This window comes from Giraffa tippelskirchi, chromosome 8 (assembly GCF_054371585.1).
Source record: "Giraffa tippelskirchi isolate mGirTip1 chromosome 8, T2T-mGirTip1v1.2.pri, whole genome shotgun sequence".
NCBI classification, from domain to species: domain Eukaryota; kingdom Metazoa; phylum Chordata; class Mammalia; order Artiodactyla; family Giraffidae; genus Giraffa; species Giraffa tippelskirchi.
The window spans coordinates 146,923,208-146,939,727 of NC_137282.1; the positions used below are offsets into that span (position 1 = coordinate 146,923,208).

Below are 16,520 nucleotides of genomic sequence, written 5' to 3' on the forward strand. Positions count from 1 at the left end.
TGTTACCTCAGATAGCAAGTGTTTTAAACTTTCAAATACATTTCTTGGGGAATTCTGATATAAATATAAGAAAAATCAACATTTACTTCTAAAGTGGATGGGACATCAGCTGTAGGCACTATTTAGATGCTTTTCCCATTTCTAATTTTTGGTGCCGTGGTTACGGTCAAAGGTGTGATGTGAGTTTAAAGTGTAAGTTATCTAAGCAGCCCCATCTGTCTATGAAAATGCCTTCCAAGTAATTGATGCTTCCTATATTTTGTGGGTTATTTCCATATGATTTCCATATTCCATCTTCTTTCCTCTTACCACTCAGGAATCCTAAGTTAACCTTTGTAGCTGCGTGCATATTATCTAGAAAACCTGAATACTTACGGTTTCCCCTGAGCCATCCGTGCTTGGATGCAGCCAGCAATAATAAGCACCAGACCTCTTCTGTCTTGCCATACAAATCAACCGTTTTCTCAGGATGGGCTCTTTCAAAATAAATAATCAGGGATGCATGTAGGCAAATGCAGCCAAAAAGGCACTTAGAATATCAACACTGGTGTCATGTTAAGGAGAAAATCTAGTATAACTTTTCTAGTAACTATTAAGAGCAATTGTTTATGATAAATAACGTAATTTTAAAAAGGTAAAAGTCTCAACTTACAAAAACTTCTATGTTTAAGGGTACATGTTATCTGTAACTGCCCATATATGTGTAATATGCCTGCTAATCTAGCTGCACGCTGGATGTTCTTGATGTCAGTGAGACTGTGAGACTGAAATTTATCTGCGTGATTTGTGCAATCATTATGTATATCAGTTTAGTGAGTGTAGAGGGTGAGGTATAATGTATACCCTTTCTTGACTCCAGTGAAACGTAAGAATTGTGCTTTATACAGAATACAGTATTATACAATTACTCATAGTCATGAGCTAATCTTGAAAGGTCAGGATGGAGTAGTTTTCGGTATCTACCTGAAAACTGTTCTCTTCAAATTTTAGTCACAAATTGGCTAAAATTCGACATAAACACCAGGGGAGAAGACCTTTAAGCATAGGTAAAAATATCTTCCTAGTTTACTGCCTTGGCAATGATGTGTTTCTTTTTTATAAAGTTACTCTTAAGAAAGAGTGGCAGGGTGATGTAATTAGAATAAATCTTGCAGAACTGTCTTTATGGCTGAACATTATTCTGTCAACAGTGTCATGCTTAGTCGCTCAGTCGTGTCCAACTCTTTGCGGCCCCCTGGACTGTAGCCCGCCAGGCTCCTCTGCTCGTGGAATTCTCCAGGGGAGAATACTGGAGTGGAGTGCCATTTCCTACTCCAGGGGATCTTCCTGACCTAGGGATCGAACCTGCGTCTCTTGCATTTTCTGCATTGGCAGACAGATTCTTTACCACTAGCACTACCTGGGAAGCCCGACAGTCAGTCCTATTTTCTCTCAGTTTTCAATTAAATTGATATTTTTAACTTAAAAATATGATTTTCATCTAGTGAGGCATTATTATTACAATTAGAAATTTTAAGCAAAGATATCTTTTGGGGGTGGTGGTATATTTATGATCTTGCCTGTGTTATACGTGGATTAGAGCCTCAGAAAACTAAGATCATAGCATCCAGTCCCAACAGTTCATGGCAAAAAGATGGGGAAACAATGGAAACAGTGACAAACTTTATTTTTTTGGGCTCCAAAATCACTGCAGATGGTGACTGCAAGCCATGAAATTAAAAGATGCTTGTTCCTTGGAAGAGAAGCTATGACCAACCTAGACAACATATTAAAAAGCAAAGACATTACTTTACCAACAAAATCCGTGTAGTCAAAGCTATGGTTTTTCCATTAGTCATGTATGGATGTGAGAGTTGGACTAAAAAGAAAGCTGAGCATTGAAGAATTGATGCTTTTGAACTGTGGTGTTGGAGAAGACTCTTGAGAGTCCCTTGGACAGCAGGGAGATCCAACCAGTCCATCCTAAAGGAAATCAGTCCTGAATATTCATTAGAAGGACTGATGCTGAAGCTGAAACTCCAATACTTTGGCCACCTGATGTGAAGAACTGACTCATTGGAAAAGACCCTGATGCTGGGAAAGATTGGAGGCAGGAGGAGAAGGGGACGACAGAGGATGAGATATTGGATGGCATCACCAACTCAATGGACATGGGTTTGAGCAAGCTCTGGGAGTTGGTGATGGACAGGGAAGCCTGGCGTGCTGCAGTCCATGGGGTCACAAAGAGTCGGACTGAAAAGAACTGAAGTCCCCTCTAGGGACCAGCAACATCAGCATATCTGAGCTGTTGGAAATGCAGAGGCTTAGAAGTGCTGACTCAGAATCTGCATTTAACAAGATGCCTGGTGATGGAGAAGCACTGGCTTAGAAGACATGAGACTGGAAGTAACTGTTTAACATGGTGTTGAGTTTGGGAGGTTGCTCTATACATTATCTTGGGGAAATAGTACAGTCTCGTGATCATAAATGTGTTCATATCCTTCTGTCTCTATTGGTGGGGTTTTGAACAAGTGTAACTCTTTATGCTTCAGTTTGTTTGTCTGCAAACTGCAGGAATAGCAGTTTCCTCAAATGGTGGTGAGGTTAGTGTAAGGCGAGTGTAGAGAAAAAGAGAGCTAGCCGGGCAGTCAGGCAAGAAAAGAGAAATTTATTAGAGGGAAGTGAGAGGGTGACTGGCCCTTCAGGAGAACCAGTGTCCTCCCTTTCTGACGGGGTCTTTCTTATACCCCACCAATGAAAAATTCTCTGAAGGGATGGTTAATTTTTAGCCTGTAGTTGAGTCCTGTGGTCACATAGCCGGAGGTCTAGAATCTGGTGGTCTCGTAGCTTTGAGAAGGTAGGCGCCCGTGAGAAAACAATGTTGTTTGGGCAATTTGGTCAGTCTCAAGGATCACTTGAGATCACTAAAAATGATCACTTGATCATTTTATTCTTTGTTTGTGAGGTCAACATAATGAGCCATCTCAACAATGAGATCCCATGTGGGCCCTATCAGTTAGTTTAAGTGTGATCATGCATATGAAGTACATGGAACATAAGATCAGGTACTGGGCAGAGTGCCCAATAGACGTGAGTCTTGTCACCATATCTGTCCCTTCAGGCACACTCTATGCTGGCTTTTATCTGTGGGAGGCACATTTGGGTTTAGTTCAAGACAACGAATTACAGTCCTGTGGGAAACGGGGTGATGGACACAAAGATGAATAAGAAAGAGCCCTTGCTTCTAGAAACTTCCAGAAGGCCTCCCTAAAGCTAAGGTTGATATTTCCCCATTATTTCACAGTCATTCCAAGCATTGTTTGAGGCATCTACTCGATAGCAATTCATGTTCACTGTTTTCATATCACACAAAGCAGGGGATAACAATACACTGAGATGAGAGTTTGAATGGTGTTCTGAGGGTGCAGATAAGGAGTGACAACTGGCCTGAGGGGACAAGGATGGCTTTGAGAGAAGGTGGGTCTAATGGAGGGAAGGTAGATCCTTCCAGGCAAAGGTAGAAGGAACAGGATGAATGACTGGCTACTGCCAGCTTGTCATTGCAACTGAAAAGTCATCCATTGCCTAAGTGCACACACTAATTTATGGAAGTCATCCTTTTTTGGTATCTCTTGCTGACACATTTGTATTACTTTTAAGAGTGAATAGAGTTCAGAAACAAAGAAAGCTATTGAATGGTAAATTTGTCGTGTAAAGTGCCTGCCAGCGAACTCAGAAGCAAAGATAAAAGTAAGTAACTAAAAGCAAGAGTGATTAGTTTATGAAAATCATACCTAGCCATCTCAATGGACTGGAAGTTGAAGATCAGCCTGCATTTTACCTGTATTCACCAAAAAGAGCAAGATGACTGCTGTGTCTTGCTGTATTTTATTTGTTTTCACCGTGAATGAGATTTAAAAGGGACACTGCTCTAAGTGGCTCCCTAGAATACAATTTCATTAGTGCAAATCCTAGACTATACTATTTCACAGACAACCTCTCAACTCCTTCCAGTCAATGCAAGAAAAATGGAGTGGTAACAGTAATAAACGTACATACATATATATATGTATATATATATGCATATATATATGTAGCTTTTCCAGTTTATAATGGTCTTTCATGTGCATGATCTCATTTGGTCCTTACTCAATTCTGTGAGGTCATTATTTCCACCAGATCACAGCTGTCTCATCTTGCACAGTATATATTTTACACTGTCAGTTGACATCACCATTGTAGAAGACATCAGTAGGCAGAAATTTTGTCTAGGAATCACTGCCCCCTCCCCACTCCCCACACCTCGTGATCTTCTTCAAGTCTGAACACAGTCCCTTGGGATCACGTGAGACCTGGCTCTTGCAGGAAGGAGAGGTGACATCATGTATGAGAGCTCTGCTTCCCTTCACTGTAAAAGGGACAGTGTGATCGGACCTGGGATAAAGGGTTCTTCCCTGTCTCTCTTCCTCCTCCTTCACTTTCTCAAGTTGAACTGGTGATTTCTTACTCGCATCTTTTCCATTTCTTTCTCCCCACACCCTCCAGCCCCGCCCTTTTGGTGCTGTGTCTCCTCTCCTCTGTTGAAACTGTTAACCGCATCTGGATCTTGTAAAGTTCTTTGGATGAGTGGCAGCGTGGAATGTGGACTCTGTGTACAGGTCACCCCTGCTCAATGCGCTGACATTGGCATCTGGTGGCTGTGACTGTCCCTGTTTAGCTGGGCAATCAGCCAGGTTCAGCTAAACAAGCAGAGGCTGAGGACTTGAGGATTTTGAAGAAATTAAATAGTTGCTAAGTTTTGTGTGTTTTTTTGGTGAGGTGGGGTGAGAGCACACTTAAAATATAATGTGGCTGCCTGTTAATGGACGCCCGCTCTCTTATAGAAGCAGTGTTTTTTAAATTTTTTACTTCTTTGCAAGCCCTTACTATAGTATAGATTTTATCCTTGTGTGTGTGTGTGTATGGGTATAAAACTCAGTGTTCCTTCTGGGGATGATTTGATTGATGTATACACTGGAAACATCTTTAATAATTTAATGCTTGCTTCCAAGGAGATTACACCAAAAAGCGCATTGCTTTTCATTTATTCATTACAGATCTGTCATGGAAGCATTTTTTCTTTCTTTCTTTTTTTTTTTTTTTTGCCCTGAATTGTAGTGTTGTAGTAATAGTAAATTTCGTACTACACTCAGGATATTTTAAAAGATTATAAGCCTTTTAACTACTGTTATCGTCCTATTTAAATTGATCAAATTGGTATTTCAGCCCCATAATCTTGAATTTCTGAAAGTTGAGCTAACAAGATATGGCTTCTTTTGATGACTACTAAAATAGCTGTGCAGGGAAAGTCTAATAGAAATAATGGGATGAAAACATAATACTGCTTGTTAGTAGTGGTGACAATAATAGCAAAGAGAACAGAGCCTGAATTTAGGGCTGGGTATCTCTGTCCTTAAAAGGAGATTAGTGTATATCCTAGCCCAACTCTTTTCATTAAAGGAAAAAAAATGAATATACATTTGGGAGTAAAGAAAGGAGTAAGATGAGAAACTCAAAACCAGAAACCAACACTCTATCATTTGGCAACTTTTAGGTATAAATCCAGATGTCAGTAAAGGAAAACAGATTTTTCCCCGTTGAGACAGCAATAGTCACCTTAGCAGATTTTAACAAGCTCTTGTAATATATTCTCAGAAGCAAGGGACATATCTAGATTCCTGAATGATTGCCCTAAAATTTGAGTTTTCTGTTGTTATTATTAAAGATTTTGTATTAAAAAATGCTAACTTCTCTTTAAAACCAAAACCCAAAGTTGTTTTGAAAAGACAAGTTTTGTTGTTTTTGTTTAGTGGTGAAGTCATGTCCAACTCTTTATTCCAACTCTTTATGATCCCATGGACTGTAGCCCGCCAGACTCCTGTCCGTGGGATTTCCCAGGCAAGAATACTGGAATGGGTTGCCATTTCTTTCTCCAGGGGATCTTCCCGACTCAGGGATCGAGCCCCGGTCTCCTGCATTGCAAGCTGATTCTCTACCATCTGAGCCACCAGGGAAACCCTAAAACAAGTTTAGGCATAGTAAAGATTACATTTTCCAGGAGACTAATAGACAATTATCCAATTCTCAGAGATAATTTGCAAAGAAATCGTTTTATTCTTACTGGCTATTAGTGCTGTAATATTTCTGGGTTTTGTCCTGTCTTGCTTCACATACTCTGCCTAATAATCTTCATAATGTTCCTTCCCTCGATCGACTGGTCTTTAATAGAAATCCAGAAATGTTTTGTTCTCAGGTCAGTAATTCTTTAAATAGTAAAAGTATTATTGTCAGCTGCATGTGTCATATTTTCTGCCATTGAAATTACCCTTGAGTGTGCTTACAGCAGCAACTAGGTAGTTATCAACTGCTTGTGTTATTACTGTGAGGAAGAATACAGGACTTTGGGACAAGATTGCTTTGGGTTCCACCTTAGCCCTGCGTATTCACCCGCTTTGTGATGCTGGCAGCATTGAGTGATTTCTCATTTTCCTTATTCATATAAGGGGCATCAGAAGCCTATTTCGTAGGGTTTCCATGAGGGTTTTCCGAAATGATGAATGTATGAGGACTGAGAGTGACATTTGGCTCTTACGGGTGATGGGTGCTTAGTGTGTTTGCTGCCTGTCTTTTGTTCTCCACCTGTAAATGCAGTAGAAACCTCTATGCACAGCTGTGTGAGCTCTGGCCTCAGGCCACCTCACACCACCTTGAGTTACTGCTGTCTCCGCCTGCCCTGCGATCACGTGATGTGTTACTGCCCTGCTCTGCATTCTTTGATGTCTTTTCCTGTTCAAAACAATGCGTTGAATTTTATCTGGAATTTTTAGTCTACTCTGCTCCATTTCCTCTCTTCTTTACTTCCAAAACTGAGCTCTTTATGGTAACTTATAAGAAGACTACTTATAGCCCCATAAGAAGAATTTGGGGCTTCCCTGGTGGCTCAGATGGTAAAGAATCCTCCTTCAATGCGGGAGACCGGGGTTCCATCCCTTGGCTGGGAAGATCCCCTGGAGAAGGGAACGGCTACTCACTCCAGTGTTCTGGCCTGGAGAATTCCATGGACAGAGGAGCCTGAAAGGCTACAGTCCATGGGGTCACAATGAGTCAGACACAACTGAGTGGCTTTCACTTCACTTCACAAGAAGAATCTGAGCAGTTAGAGGAGAATGGACTTCCAGAGTTAGAAGGGAGGTCAGAGTTATTTCATCTCAAACCTTCATTTTCCAGATTCCAGATGATTAAGGGACCTGTTCAATGTCAGATAGCTGGAAAGAGGCAGGTATGGCGTCATAACATAAAATAAATTCTATGTTCTTTCTACCTGATCCTTAAAAAAAAAAACTGATTATTTTACTTATGGCAATGAAGAAATATGGTAGGTTCAGGAAAGGATGAGAACAACAAATGAGAAAATATTTTAATTTTTTTTTTTTTAGGACCATGCAGTGCCAAGTGCTTTGCTAGGTACTACATATAACTTATTTACTCCCCATGGAAGTTTTATTACATTCTTGTTTTACAAGTCAGTTCAGTTCAGTTCAGTCGCTTAGTCGTGTCCGACTCTTCGTGACCCCACAAATCGCAGCACGCCAGGCCTCCCTGTCCATCACCAACTCCTGGAGTTTACCCAAACTCATGTCCATCGAGTTGGTGATGCCATCCAACCATCTCATCCTCTGTCCTCCCCTTCTCCTCCTGCCCTCAATCTTTCCCAGCATCAGGGTCTTTTCCAGTGAGTCAACTCGTTGCATGATGTGGCCAAAGTATTGGAGTTTCAGCTTCAACATCAGTCCTTCCAATGAACACCCAGGACTGATCTCCTTAAGGTTGGACTGGTTGGATCTCCTTGCAGTCCAAGGGACTCTCAAGAGTCTTCTCCAACTCTACAGTTCAAAAGCATCAATTCTTCGACGCTCAGCTTTCTTTATAGTCCAACTCTCACATCCATACATGACTACTGGAAAAACCATAGCCTTGACTGGACGGACCTTTGTTGACAAAGTAATGTCTCTGCTTTTTAATATGCTATCTAGGTTGGTCATAACTTTCTTTCCAAGGAGTAAGCGTCTTTTAATTTCATGGCTGCAATCACCATCTGCAGTGATTTTGGAACCCCCAAAAGTAAAGTCTGACACTGTTTCCACTGTTTCTCTATCTATTTCCCATGAAGTGATGGGACCAGATGCCATGATCTTAGTTTTCTGAATGTTGAGCTTTAGGCCAACTTTTTCACTCTCTTCTTTCACTTTCATCAAGAGGCTTTTTAGTTCCTCTTCACTTTCTGCCATAAGGGTGGTGTCATCTGAGTGGGGAATCTGAACCTCAAAGAAATTGGGTAATAGACAGTGCCTGGCCAAGGACTTGAACCTGGGTCTTTCTCTCTCCAAAATCTTGCCTCTGGAATTTTGCCTCTTGTTCTCTTTTAAAACAGACTTACATGTATCCAAAGAACAGTAAAAATTCCTTTGGAGTTTATAATGTATGTAAGCATTTTTATAGAAAGAACCTATTGTTTCTTGGCTTTGGATCTTCACGACAATCAATTTTTGTATTTGCAGATATACAGTCAGCTCTCTTAGGCATTATGTGGAAAGCTGTCCACATTTTTTTTTTTTTAGAAAACCTGGATTCACATCCTTGGCATCGTTTTCCCCTTTTTTCATATTTAGAAATTTAAATACATACCAAACACTAGTGGTGGGGATGATAACCTCTCCCCAAAGAATTTTTTTTTTTAATCTCCTCCTCTGGGCCAGACATTCCACTAAAATTGGCCAAGGATCTTATAGTTTAATTTTCTCTTTGTAATGGGGAGTAAGAGCATTAATTTTGGAGTCACATGCTTTGTTCTCATTCTGGCTCTTCCACTTATAAGCAGTGGAATCTTGGGCTAGATACTTGATCTCCCTGTACCTTAGTTTTCTCACCTGTAAAATGGGAATGCTACCAACCTTATAGGATCATTGTGAGAATTCAATGAGGAAATATTTGCGACGAGTGGTATATATAGCTATCCAGTAGAGGTTAACACAGGACATACTGTAGATGTGCAAACGTACGGAAGTTTTACTTGACAGTCATACTATAATTATTATATTATTATAATGTGCCATGGAAAAATCTCTGTTCTACTTCCCATCTTTATCCATTATTTCTTTTGATCCATCAGAGGCCAGCAGAAATAGTAGATGAGGAAGAAGATAGAGAGAAAGAAAACAAGGAGGTGGAACAGAAGGAAGACTTCTCAGGAATGAATGGTGAAGTTAAAGAGGAGGAAGGAGACCTGGAGGAGCCCGAAGCTCCAGAGCAAGCAGAGGAGATCCTGGATCACGAGCAGGAGCAGGCAGGTCCTGTTGCTCGTGTGAACGGAGGGACTGATGAAGAAAACGGCGAGGAACTGGAGCAGGTTAATAATGAGCTTCAAGAAGCGGTGGATGAGGAAATCAAGTCTCAAGGAGCTGGCAGTGGACATGAAGAGGTAATTCTGTAGGATTATTTGTAAGGATGAAATATTTATAAGGGTTAAAGACAATGTTGAGTCATTTTTTTCCTTGTAAATTTTATTGCCTCTGTAACTAAAGAGCTAAATATCTTTATTTTCATCTATTTTTCCCTCAGGCTGACTTGGACCCTCAAAGACCACCAAAACCAGAAGTAAAAATCACTAGTCCACAAGAAAATGATGATAACGAACAAAACAAGGATAATTTGTCATAGCATGGATAATTTTTAAAAAGAGAGTATATTGAGTATAAGAAAAATGAAGGATTAAATACTTGAAGAATAAGTATATAGCTATTGCTAAACATGATGTGACAATGGGGTTGAATACTACCTACTGAAATTTAAAATTAGAGGCCTGACTAATGGGAAAGACTAGGTAACTTTGAATAGCTACTAAAGGAGAGAAACTTCTTTTTATGAGCTGTGTTTTTAAAAGTCATGTAGAAAAATTAAGCGTAATAGAGGGGATTTTGCACTGGAAGCCAGTTGGCCACTTGCCTTTGTAAAGATGAAAAAACACAGGACCATACCTGTTCTTGAGAAGTGAGATTATTGGATGGCAACTTATGCTAAAGCACTTATCTAAGAGGGCATAGAATTTTAAAGAATAATAATAGGAAAGCATGTACTATTTTTTTAAAAAAGCAATAAACTCTTGAATAAACTGATTGCAACTTAGTTTCAGAGATAATTTGAAGATGGCAATAGACGGAAATGTTTCTGTGTCTTGTTGACATTCCTTTCTTTCTTCCTCCTTAGCCAAAATCTACCTTAAAAGAACTAAAAGGCAAATGCAAGGTATTCATTTTGGAAGGAGGAAGTAGTCACTCATTGTATTCCGCAACAATATTGTCATGTCCCTCCCTTAAGTACTTCGGGTTTTAATCTTCCGGCTTTAATGACACACACTCAGGAAGGAATTACAGAAAGGAACACCTAATTATATCACTGAGCCTGTCTGGGTAGTTTACAAATTCTGGTATCCTATGGATTTTAGCTGATCCAGTCTACCATTACCAATAATACTCCTCTCTTCTTCATATTATTATATTAGAAAGCTCAATATTGGGTATTCCAAAGATTGAATTTCTCCAGTTTTTTAACAAAAAGAGCAAGGCCGTGTAGTAGAAAAAAAACCTAGGCTATAAGATTTTGTTACGCCTCAGTTTCTCTTGCTTTTTATGTTATTTTTATTAGAACTGCCCTGTCATATTTTTTCCCTTAGGGGTATCAGCAAATACTTCTTTTCATGGTCAGTTATATTTAGACTTTTAAGGAGATTCTTTTCTCTATAATTTGAAGCTATAAGATAGAAATTGTTGAAAAATGTTTAAAAATTGTCATAATGAAACCAGTTCCTGATTACAGTTCTAGGGTTAATTAAATTAAATCAGATTGCCTCGTCAGGTATATGTGGGAAAAAAAAGGTCACATTAGTTTTGAATTTTTAAGAGATGATGTAGTTCTTCCTTAAATATAGAAATAATATGTTTTCTCATATTAAAGAATATTTTTTGTTAATTATGTAGAAATTTGCGATTTTAACTTCTTGTGCTTTCATAGAATTCATTATTAATGATAATTTTGAAAGATTTACCCCCCTCCCAGGTTTCATAACCAATCACTTGGAATTAAAGTAAAGTTATATAAAGCGCTCAGTAATACTATAGAAAACTGATATATTTTTCTTAAAAGCTATTTTAATATTTTCCATAAATAGGAAGTATATACAGTGACTATAACAGTATTGGAAAGAGATACTGATATACAGGTATATTAATCTAGGAGGATGAATTATAAATGGGGTACTGTATTTCTAATATAAACTCTAGATTGTTCTTTCTACTAGTAGGTTTATTTTTTCAAGTGAGACAGTATAAAGCTTTGCAGGTGATAAACAATCATCTTAATAATCTTTGTTGCTAGGGCAATAGACTACTTGGTTTTTTAATGTTAAATTCCCACACTATTACTGGGTCTAGAGTTAATGATTTCAAATAGTTTATAAAAATAAAAGATTGCATATAAGAAATTATAATGGATTATCAAGGTGATTCTTCTTTCTTTAATGAGGATTTTATCTATCTTTTCCTTCTTCAATAAAGATATTGTCTCTCATTTTTTCCTGTTCTTTGCTTCATCATACTTAACATTTTGGAGGAGGGAATGGCAACCCACTCCAGTATTCTTGCCTGGAGAATCCCATGGATAGAAGAGCCTGCCAGGCTACAGTCCATGCGGTCGCAAAGTAAGACATGACTGAGCGACTAATATAAACACACACACACACACTCTCTCTCTCTTAACATTTAAGTTTGGAGGAACTTTTTAAGAGTCATCTTAGAGAAGCAGAATGTCACTTTAAATGAAACACAAAGTTTGGTATTTTAAGTATACTTTAAGAAAGTGATAGGCTACAATAACTGTAGCAAAAAATTTTAACATTGGGATATAATACTTGTATGTGCATATTTCACCACCTATCTATAAGATATAATTGTGACCTAACTTGAGGAATGAACAATCACTAATGACTTTAAAACACTTTGCAAGCATATGTTACTAGAAAAAAAAGAAAAAGAAATGTTGTCTTACCAAGGAAGAAATCATTAACAAATGATTTCTGTAAACGGTCATTTTGGAGATGACCTTAACATAAATGATGCAATTAATTCACCTCCCAAACGACATTTTTCTTTTGGGAATGGTGGCCGCTGTGGCAGATTAGCTCTACAAATTGAGACTCACTGACTGATTTGGAGACCGTTTATGTGAGTAAGCAGAAGAGATCTTGGTTAGGCTTCAGGTATTGTTTTATAAAGGGTTCTATGAAAAACCGATGGAGCTTTTATGGGGTGACCAGTCATAGAATGTTTTGATCTGTTATTTCTTGTGATAGTTTTCATAGTTTTAATTTTTTATTTTATTTTTCATAGTTTTAATTTTAATGAAATGCTTTTCTTAAATTTAATTGCATTTAATACACTTGTCAACAATGGGTTTGTTAGTTGAAATGGAACACTGGGAGTTATACAATAAGAATAAGGAAGATTTTTCAGTTCAATTCAGTCACAGTTGTGTCCAACTCTTTGCCACCCCATGGACTGCAGCATGCCAGGCTTCCCTGTCCATCACCAACTCCTGGAGCTTACTTGAACTCATGTCCACCGAGTTGAACTAAAGTCATTTTTCATGCAAAGGACAGTTTATCTGGTTTAGCTTCTATTTAAATAGCATTTGAGCATCCATGGATTTCTCGTTATAAAACAAGATACTTTGGCCATAAGATAACCTTTTACTCATTATATTTCTCTATGGTCATAGGATGACTTTTTATTTAAGACATTTTGGGGGGGGGGGTGATATTAGAAAGCCAGACTCATAGGAAGAGATTAATACACTCTTGTGCCTTCCATTTTATTCTGTGTTAATTCCTGTTGTCGTCTGTAAGCATAGACCCATTTATATATACATATATATATATGTATATATATATATATATATGTATATATATGAATGACTTGGAGTCAGTTAGATCTCTCTGTAGGCTCACAACTGTGAAGCCATACTAATATGAACTTATATTAACTCTTCTCGTTTATAGCTCATAAACCAACATCCCTGAAAATTTCACTGAGTTTTCCTATCTTCTACCCAAAGGATAAAGCAAATTTACCCAGTTAAAATTGTGGCCACTGAACAATAGGAAGTCTTTATTTTTTTAACTGACTTTCCTAAAGAATCAGCTCTATCCTTTTATTTTTTGCTCAACAAGGAGCCAAGGCAAAAATTTAGAAAGTAGATTAATTGCTAAGCAGAAAGCTTCACATCTGAACTGTTGCCAATCTGTACAGAAATAGACCACGTAGATACACATAGACACATAACAGACACTCACACAGATGCACTCACATACTTTAAAATGTTGAAAAAGACTTCCTCAGGCACAGCATTATTAATGCAATAAGGCTCTTGAGAGAAGCAATGGATATAAACTGTTAGAAAGGAAATGCTAAGAAATGATGTATATCATGGTGCTTTATTAAAAAAAAAAAAAAGTTGGTTCCCAAAGACTATAGGATATTTTAAATTCTTCTCAAAATAAAAATCTACCAGCATTTTAATGGAAAATTAATTCTAGGGAAGGGTGAGATATGTATCTATCTATATAACCTTATTTTCCTAAATTAACTACAGAGTACAGTTCTTCAGTCATCAATCTTAAGTACCAAAAACTTCAGGTGCAGAATATGTCCTGCCAATACAGGGTCTGTCAAAAGTCATTACTGCTTGTTAATGTGTGTGTGATTTCCATGAACATCTAGAGAGGACTCTGGCATCAAATAGCCAAGCTCACTACAAATAGAATAAAAGTCTGACTTAATCTATTAGTTTATCTGATTTTCAAATTCAGTGCAGAAGATTTTTAGGTTCCTTGTGTGAGTGATACATCCTGAAATGGAACAATTTTTTTTTTTTAAGGTTAGTCTGCTTTTCTGAGTTGACGAGCATGTACAGTTCTTCATTATTAAATACCGTTTTTGTAAATAGTTTAAGATTTTTGCTTTTCAGAAGATATGCTGGTATTTGGACGGGTCTGATTTTGATCTTACTACATGAAATTTGTATATTTCTTACCATAAAGTCTAAGTGACTTGGATGGAGAACAAATATGTGCCCCCACATGTTGATGAGAAAGAAAAATACTGTTTTTGAAGAGGCATAATGTCCTGTAGGATATGGGGAATTAGGAAAGAATTTTAAAAAGTCTTGATAACAATAAAGCATTTACAAAATCAGGAGATGACTAATGCAGGTTCATTGACTTAAGCCAACAACGACTTAGTTTTAATCTATGAATGGGACCAAATGAGTTCTCTGTAGTTTCATCTGCTTAAACCATATATTTTAATTGAAGGTTTGAGTTATTATCATAAATGTAATGGCATATGGGAAGAAGAAATGACAGTAGTCAATTTTAGAAGAAGATTGCAGAAAACCTATTCTATTTGTTTGCTTCAATGTTTTTCCTGTGTCTTAAATCCTTAATATGTCCAAAGATAATGGGTGATTATTGAAATTTTATGCAAAAATTAAGTTGAGCTCATCATTTTTGTGTGATTTATGTTTAGAACTCCTGTTTGTAAGGAAAATTATGTTTTGATCAAATTATGAGCATTTAGGTTTTTATTTCTGTATCAGTGCTCAGTCTAAAATATGTTTGCTCTATTTTTTTCTCACTCTAAATATAAGTTTCCTGTATTCTTTTTAGCAAATAGATCTGTGTTTTATATAATTAAAATGTGTTTGAATAGTTGTTTGTTTATAATGTTGTGTTGCTAATATTTCATGTATTAATTTGTATATGATATTTTTCACAAGCATAATAGTAACTTTTGATTTGAACCATGTGGAAATTCAGCACATTAAAAGATACTTCTGTTTCTATTTGGCATAGGTATTAAACCTCACTATGTAAAGAAATTTTTTTATTGCTTCATATACATGTTGTTTAGCTGATAAAAATTTGAGGAATTTTTTTTAAAAATTGTTTTTTTCTTTTATGAAATGATATCAGAGAAACACAGGTTCAAAATTTTTGCTACGATAAATAAAGATATCTTTAAAACAGAGAAAGTTACTCACATTTTTGTAGCTAGAGCTATAGGAATAAATTCACAGCTTTACAAAGAGATTGGTTAAAATTCTGCTTTGGTTGTGAGAGATTCACTGCCTTCATTCTATTGAGTTAAAATTGTTTTTTTCCTTTCGTGCTTGAGAAACAAAAGAAATTAAGCACATGCATTTTGCCTTCTTGATGTGTAATAACAATGTGTGTGATTCAGTTACCATAACTGAGAGCACATTAATGCACCTGTCAACTGTTAATGTGCAGTTGACCTCTGTATCTTTGTTATTCCAAGGGAAAACCTGAGCAATGGAGGAGGCATCTAGATTGCCAGAGTCAAATCTCTTTAGACCATATGACTAATTGTCACTAGAAACTTCCCACAACCAACAAGGACTGTAGTTTCTACAGGGATTGTAAAATGGCTAGCATGCATTGGCTATAAAATTCTTATTTATGAAAATAAATATACAGCTTTCCTGCAGGTTTCTAAGTATTTTTTTCCCCCTTGGAATGGAACTGTAATCTTTTAGATCGTTGTCCAGGTCTCTCAAATGCCCTCACAAACTCGATTTTTCGTTAACAAGACAAATAATTCGGATATGTCCTACATTTCTGTTACCATTTATTACGGGTTTAATAGTAAAAAAATGATTTTGAATTGCAAAAAAAAAAATACACTTCAAGTTTAAAATTCAATGAGACGCTCCTCTTGGTTTCATTGTGTTTGTTCTTTTTGGATGCAGAGAACTCTGGTGACTGCCCTGGTCCTCTCCTGACTCTGGTTGCTAATATTCTGACTTCTCTTCCTTCTCCTCAAGAGTTTCTCTGAGCAATCTGTGGGACACAGTTCCCACCCTGTCCCCAGGCCACTAGCTCACTCAAGGACCAAGGGCCTGGAGAACCGCGGAGAGAAGGCTTTGATCTGACTCACAGTGCACTCTCTGCCATGCGGGGAGAAGGCTTTGATCTGACTCACACTGCACTCTCTGCCATGTGGGGAGAAGGCTCTGATCTGACTCACACTGCACTCTCTGCCATGAGGACCACTGTTAAGCTGACCGTTGACGAAGTGGCTCTCTAACTGCAGCACTCTGGGTCTCACACTAGCTCTCCTGCCTAGGTTCTCGCCATATGTGGTCCAGCACTTAACAGTCACTAACGGCTGTGTGCCAGCCCCACCCCTATTAAACTAATACCTTTGTTTGAACGTGCTGTTTTCCCCTCATTAATTTGTAGTGGGAACTATCCCAAGTTCTCACGTGTTTTAGGGAAGTTCTTGATCCACGATTAGAGGATTGACCTGTTATGGACTAAATTACGTCCTTCCAGATTTGCAGATTGAAGCCCCCAACCCACAATGTGACTG

The 16,520-nt window shown here is 37.8% G+C and overlaps 1 protein-coding gene across 4 annotated transcripts in view; it reads left to right on the forward strand.

Moving 5' to 3' along the window:
* The window catches only part of DCDC2 (doublecortin domain containing 2), a 136,920-nt gene extending 126,730 nt beyond the window's left edge, over positions 1–10,190 (forward strand). For all 4 annotated transcript variants that reach the window (XM_081522199.1, XM_081522201.1, XM_081522198.1 and 1 more), the window contains 2 exons: positions 9,188–9,496; positions 9,637–10,190. In XM_081522199.1, coding sequence (XP_081378325.1) covers positions 9,188–9,496; positions 9,637–9,735 — 408 coding nt within the window. In that variant the 3' untranslated portion in view covers positions 9,736–10,190. The remainder of the gene's footprint in view (positions 1–9,187; positions 9,497–9,636) is intronic.
* The last annotated feature ends 6,330 nt before the right edge of the window (positions 10,191–16,520 follow it).